Raw genomic sequence first — 6,202 nt, 5'->3', positions numbered from 1 at the left:
TGGCTGATGCCCTTCTCTTTTATAAAATTGTCGTGTTCCCAAAAAACAAGATTTGGTGCCGATCATCAATATACCATTTTAAGAAGTAATTTCCGAATATATGAAATTTGTAAATATCATTCTTAAATTAGTTTTCTTTCTTAGATGCTATATGTTCATTAAGTTTAATAAAACAATTGTCTCTAACAAACTTTTCAGCCCACTTTATTGACCTTTTCATTATATATATATATATATATATATATATATATATATATATATATATATATATATATATATATATATATATATATATATATATAGGGAGTTCCATCTCTATATAATGAAACCTATCTATCATCATTTTCATAATTCTTTCTGGACGTAGAAAACATGGAGTTGTTTCTCCCATTTTCAGCGACTATCGCAGCAATTGTTTTTTCTTTTCTACTAAAATTCCTTCTGCAAAGCTTTAAAGGAAAGAGAGTGAAAAACACAGAACCACCTCAAGCAAAGGGCCGATGGCCGGTGATAGGACACCTGCGCCTTCTTGGTGGACCTGAATTAACTCACAGGGTCTTAGGTGGCATGGCAGATAAATATGGCCCTATCTTCACCATCAAGCTTGGTGTTCACAATGTTTTGGTGGTGAGTAATGCGGACATAGCCAAAGAGTGCTTTACGACAAACGATAAGGTCTTGGCAAGTCGACCCAAGTCAATGGCAGTAGAACACATGGGCTATAACTATGCCATCTTGGCTCTAGCTCCTTATGGGGACTACTGGCGACAAGTGCGCAAGATCATGACGCTTGAGGTTCTCTCTCAGAGACGAGTGGAGATGCTTGGACCTCTTCGTGCTTCAGAGGTTAAAGCATCCATGGAAGATATATATAACGCTTGGGTAAAGAATAAAGAAAATGGAAGTTCCGACATGGTAAAGGTGGATATGAAACAATGGTTTCAGAACTTGATATTAAATGTTGTCGTCAGGGTTGTTTCAGGAAAAAGGTTTTCACCTGATGACAAAGAAGGGGTTCGATTTCAAAAAGTGATAAGGAAATTCTTTGTGTTATTGGGCACATTTGTGGTGTCTGATTTTATTCCATATCTGAAGCCTTTGGACCTGGGAGGATACGAGAAAAAAATGAAGATGACAGGAGAAGAGATGTATGAAATTGTTACAGGATGGCTAGAGGATCACAAGAGATTGAGGGCGGAGGAAAAGCAGCAACATGAAAGAAGCCAAGTCTTCATGGATGTTCTGATTTCCGCTCTTGAAGGTGCCTCCCAAGAGGAATTCCGTGGTTTTGACCATGATACCATAATCAAGGCTGCATGTTTGGTAAACCTAATCTTTATCTCATCATCATTATTTGGTCTTATACATCACGGATGCTATACGACTACTGTTACTAAAGTTTGTTAATCGTTTATAGTTTCTTCCACATTCATTATAATATTAATTTGCAAACCACGCCCCACCCCGAAATATCTCCGTTCACCCGGCCCGGCCCCACCCCCAAAATTTCCAACCTCCCCTCCCCCAACCCCGCCAAAGATTGGTTTTGGGATATTTTTTTATTGGGCTAAAAGATTTTAGTGTTTGGTCTTAAAGAAACTATTTTTTAGGTTAAAAATAGTTATCTATAACATAATTTTACAAGCTAAAAACAAAAATATTATCACCTCTCAAAAACGTTATACTAACAACTTGAAAACATGATTTTTTATTGAATTTTGGAAGCTCAAAATCATTAACATGTTGCTTGAAACCTAATACAAGAAATTTGTTTTAACTTCAAAATTGCAGACTGTTTTAGCTGCGGGCTTGGACACAACGTCTGTAACGTTAACATGGGCTTTATCTTTGTTGCTCAACAACCCAAGAGTATTAAAAATTGCCCAAGATGAAATGAATGAGCATGTTGGAAGGAGGAGAGCAGTAGAGGAGTCGGACTTGAAGAACCTTGTTTACCTTGACGCAATCGTTAAAGAAACATTGCGTTTATACCCGCCTGGACCTCTAGGCCTTCCTCATGAGTCCATGGAGGATTGCATTATTGCTGGCTATAATATCCCTAAAGGCACACGTTTATTCACTAATTATTGGAAAATTCAACATGATCCTAATAAATGGTCAGATCCTGAAGAATTTCAGCCAGAACGATTCTTGACAAGTCATAAACATGTTGATGTCAGGGGAAACAATTATGAATTGCTTCCTTTCGGTAGTGGTAGAAGAGTATGCCCTGGTATTCCATTTGCTCTCCGAGCATTGCATATAACTTTAGCTACTTTAATACAACAATTTGTGCTTAAAAAGCCATCAAATGAACCTATTGATATGAGTGAAAGCGCGGGAGTGACTATCAGCAAAGCAATCCCACTTGAGGTCCTTCTGGCCCCTCGTTTACCCCTTCATATGTACGATGTTGGTGCATGATACGTCCGTTTCAAATCATCTATGAGCCGCACTGCCACCCACCAAGCGCCCACACCCTAGTCCTATTGAAGAATGATTCGAAGACAATCCAGAAAAATCTGAAAGTCCTCTTACTAGTTTATCAACAGTTTGTTTAGTCATGCTACTTTGTTTTGGATTTTCCTTATTTCATGCAATGGTTTCTGGTAACTTCTGCTTGTATGCTCTATATATAGAGCCATCCCGTGTTTACATTTTAAGCATCAATAATACGAGAGTCTTAGAGTGAAAATATTCTCTCTTTCTCAAAACTTAGCGTTGTTTAATTACACAAACATTGCCGTGTTAGAGCTAAGTTGCACGCCTAATATTTTCTTTATATCGATTTTAAAATGGTACAAGTCAACACTATTATATAGGGAAAATGAGTTATAAGCCCAACGTAGCTTCTAAAACGTTCAAAAAACCCAATTATGTTTTTTCTAATCAGAAAACCCAACAAACTTAAGATTTTGTCTGAAAAAGCCCAACTAACTTACACTTTTGTTCAATTCTCATTAGGTCAACCGGGAAAGTCAACGAATGACATGACCTATGACGTGAAGTTAAATATTGGGAAAATGACTTGTAAGACCAACAAAGTTTCTAAACCATTCAAAAAACCCCCCAAACATGTTTTGTTTGTTCAAAGAAACACATAGACCATAACCTTTTGTCAAAAAAAAAAAAACCAACGAACTTAAACTTTTGTTAAATTCTCATTAGAGGCAACAAGATTCATTATGTATACAATTATTTGGTAAATTACATGACATTATATTTAATGACATGGAATAAACATATCAGAATTGCCCTTTATATATCGATTTAAGGCTTGAAAAAGAGAAAAACAAACGACGTCTGTGTTCGATCTCGTGTAATGGCTACTTATTCTTCATCCTCTCAATCATTGATCTCCAACTCAACAGAAGGGAATCCACATCAACAAGGGTTTGCATCATCAAATATCTTCTTTGTAGATCTTGAGTTGGACATCGACGATTGAGAAGAACAAGAGGAAGTAGCAATTATAAGAGATCGAAAACAGATGCCGCTCATTTTTCTTTTCTCCAAGCCCTAAATCGATATATAAAGGGCAATTCTAATCTATTTATACCATGTCATTAGAAATAATTCCATATCATTTGCCAAATAATTGTATACCTAATGAATCTCGTTGCCTCTAATGACAATTGAACAAAAGTTTAAGTTCGTTGGGTTTTTCAGACAAAAGGTTAAGTTCGTTGAGTTTTTTTTAACTTACAAAACATGATTAAGGTTTTTTGAATGGTTTCGAAACTTCATTGGTATTACAAGTAATTTTCCCCTACTATATATTAGCATGGCTTAGCCTCCGATCCCAATTTTCAGTGGAGGTTCCTATGAATTTTGGAGCATGAAAAAAATATCCTTTTCTAGTCACAAGAGATATAGGACTTTTTCTAGAATTATTATACACACGGAAGAACTGATGAAGCTCAACTGAGAGAAAATAAAAAGAAAGATGCCAATGTTTTTGTTGTTCATCCAACATGAAATGGATGGAACTATTTTCCCTGGAATCATTTCAAGAGAAGAATGGAACATTCTCAATACTTAGTACCACGGGTCTGCTATGGTTATCAATATCAAGCTCTAACATCTAAGAAGGCAAGTCGAGACTATGATAAGGACCACAACCAAAACAATACAAGAACTTCCAGCCAAAGCATCATCATTAAAATACACTCAAATTCATGTCTATGGAGATAAAATCACTGATAAATTCTTAGTAGACAAGGAGTTGAGAATCTTAATAATTGTGTAGAAGACATTAACGAATCAAAGGATCTTTGAGCTTTTTCATTTTCTAATGGATGAATCATTCCTGTTGGAATAAACTCCAATAATGTAGATTTCTTGAAAAAAACAATTTGGACAACAACTTTGACATCCAATCAGTTTTATGGTCTGAATGTAGTTTCTTTTGGTTCCTGTAATCTAGGATGTATTTATTATCTAACTTCTTATATAGTTATCTATTAGCTGTTTTTTAATGTTTAGGAGGTGTAGATTGTTGTTGAAGTTTACGTCAAGCACAAATATAACCATGATTTTGTTAAAAAGTACTATGTTATCAGACGTTTTTCTTTTCTTCTTTCTGCATCAAATCTGTGCTTGTATATTTTCCATCCTTTCAATTTACAAATTGGTATCAGTACGTCGCTAGGCCATGATAACTGGAGCATCCATATATTAGAAGACATTGTATATCTTTATATTGTGATTAATGAGAAATATCGAATTGTTTAGATTCCTTTATGGTATCAAGGCCTTCCAAACCAAAACCCTATTTCTCTTGACAACTACGGATGCTATCTCCGCCGGTGGTGCATGGAGACGATCCAAACCCACCCAAAGGTTCTCTTCATCCAGTATACACCGTAACAAACATCCAAAACAAAGTACGCGTATTGGACAGAATCAAAGTGACTTATTCCTCCTGGGTCAAACTATTTAAACTCCATGCTCAAGGATACAAGGAGTAAAGTTAACGCTATTGTCCTTCATTGGATCTATGGATCCATATCTGACGATCTAGATGCGTGCTTTGTAGATTGCAGAACATGTGTAGGAATTCATTACCACTCGTAAGCGCAACCGAGTGCAGCAGAATTTGGTGCGATATCTGCATGTTAGATAAAGATGTGGAAGGAGAATAGAATGAAGGATAAAATGGCCATTTATCTCTTAATTCAGTCCCTTGATGAGTAGGGTCTCGTGAAGATTTTTGGAGAGACTATAGAAAAAGAGGCTTGGGAGATGCTACATAAGGCATTCAAAGGTGGTGATTGTGTCAAGCAAGTAAGGCTTCAAACTTTATGTGGTGAATTAGAAGCCATGGAGATGAAGGAAATAGAATTTATCTCAGAATACATCACTCGTGTACAGATAGTGGTGAATAAACTGAAACGCAATGGTGAAACTCTTATCGATACAAGGGTAATAGAGAAAATTCTATGGTCTTTTACCAAAATTTTTGGGAATGTGGTGTGTGATATTGAAGAGTCTAAAGTTACGAAAGATTTGACAATTGAAGAATTAGCGGGTTCACTTGAAGCACATGAGCAAAGAAAGAAGAAGAAAAATAAGAAAGAAACATTGGATGAAGCATTGCAAACGAAGGCGGCAATCAAGGAAGAAAAAGTCATGTATATACAAGATAATAATCATGGGATAATAGTGTCACACCCCCGGACCAGACGGCGGAAACGTCCGGAGGCGGGTGAATTCATTGTGCAGTATCATAACAATTGAATATAAATGAAACAGAGCAATCCAAACACCATACATTGAGATAACAAACTCACATTGTTTACATATTGTATTTGTTCTTCGAGTTACACAAAAGAGACATAAGCAGAAAAATCCAAACTACAGCTAAACAGTCTTGCATCCGCGTCCCTAGTTACCAGCTTACTAGATCCCTGAGAATACAAGTCGTTTTGAAAAGCGTCAACTAAAAAGTTGGTGAGTTCATAAGCATTTATGTATAAAATCGTTTACACTTGTTTAGGATCGTTCTCATTGTACTTTCAGAAAATCCGATATTTTCCTATGAAATCGTTTGAAGTCTTGCCTTGAAAATCATGGATATATGTGTGTGCATGTCATTACTTTTGTTCGTCCTTATAAGGAGTGATTCTGAAAAGTAGTGTAAGTAGTAAAAAGCGAGCTATGTACGAGAATAGTTCTTTTAAATAGTAATAGTCAACCGTTT

At 36.1% G+C, this 6,202-nt stretch overlaps 1 protein-coding gene across 1 annotated transcript; it reads left to right on the top strand.

Moving 5' to 3' along the window:
* Positions 1-337: 337 nt before the first annotated feature.
* On the top strand, positions 338-2,695 carry LOC145108445 (cytochrome P450 CYP82D47-like). The gene is made up of 2 exons (XM_079045472.1): positions 338-1,323; positions 1,792-2,695. The coding sequence occupies exons 1-2, from the start codon at positions 373-375 to the stop codon at positions 2,422-2,424; spliced, it is 1,584 nt and encodes a 527-aa protein (XP_078901598.1). The 5' UTR covers positions 338-372; the 3' UTR covers positions 2,425-2,695.
* Positions 2,696-6,202: the final 3,507 nt, after the last annotated feature.

This window comes from Lactuca virosa, chromosome 4 (assembly GCF_052849685.1).
Source record: "Lactuca virosa cultivar CGN04683 chromosome 4, Lactuca_virosa_CGN04683_v6, whole genome shotgun sequence".
Taxonomy (NCBI): Eukaryota; Viridiplantae; Streptophyta; class Magnoliopsida; order Asterales; family Asteraceae; genus Lactuca; species Lactuca virosa.
This window is presented reverse-complemented; position numbering and strand designations above follow the sequence as displayed.

Bases quoted from the DNA above. Each gene is read 5' to 3' on its own strand.
- LOC145108445 (XM_079045472.1), top strand. From the start codon at position 373: ATGGAGTTGTTTCTCCCATTTTCAGCGACTATCGCAGCAATTGTTTTT. The intron at 1,324-1,791 runs GTAAACCTAATC...TCAAAATTGCAG, and splicing joins TAATCAAGGCTGCATGTTTG to ACTGTTTTAGCTGCGGGCTT.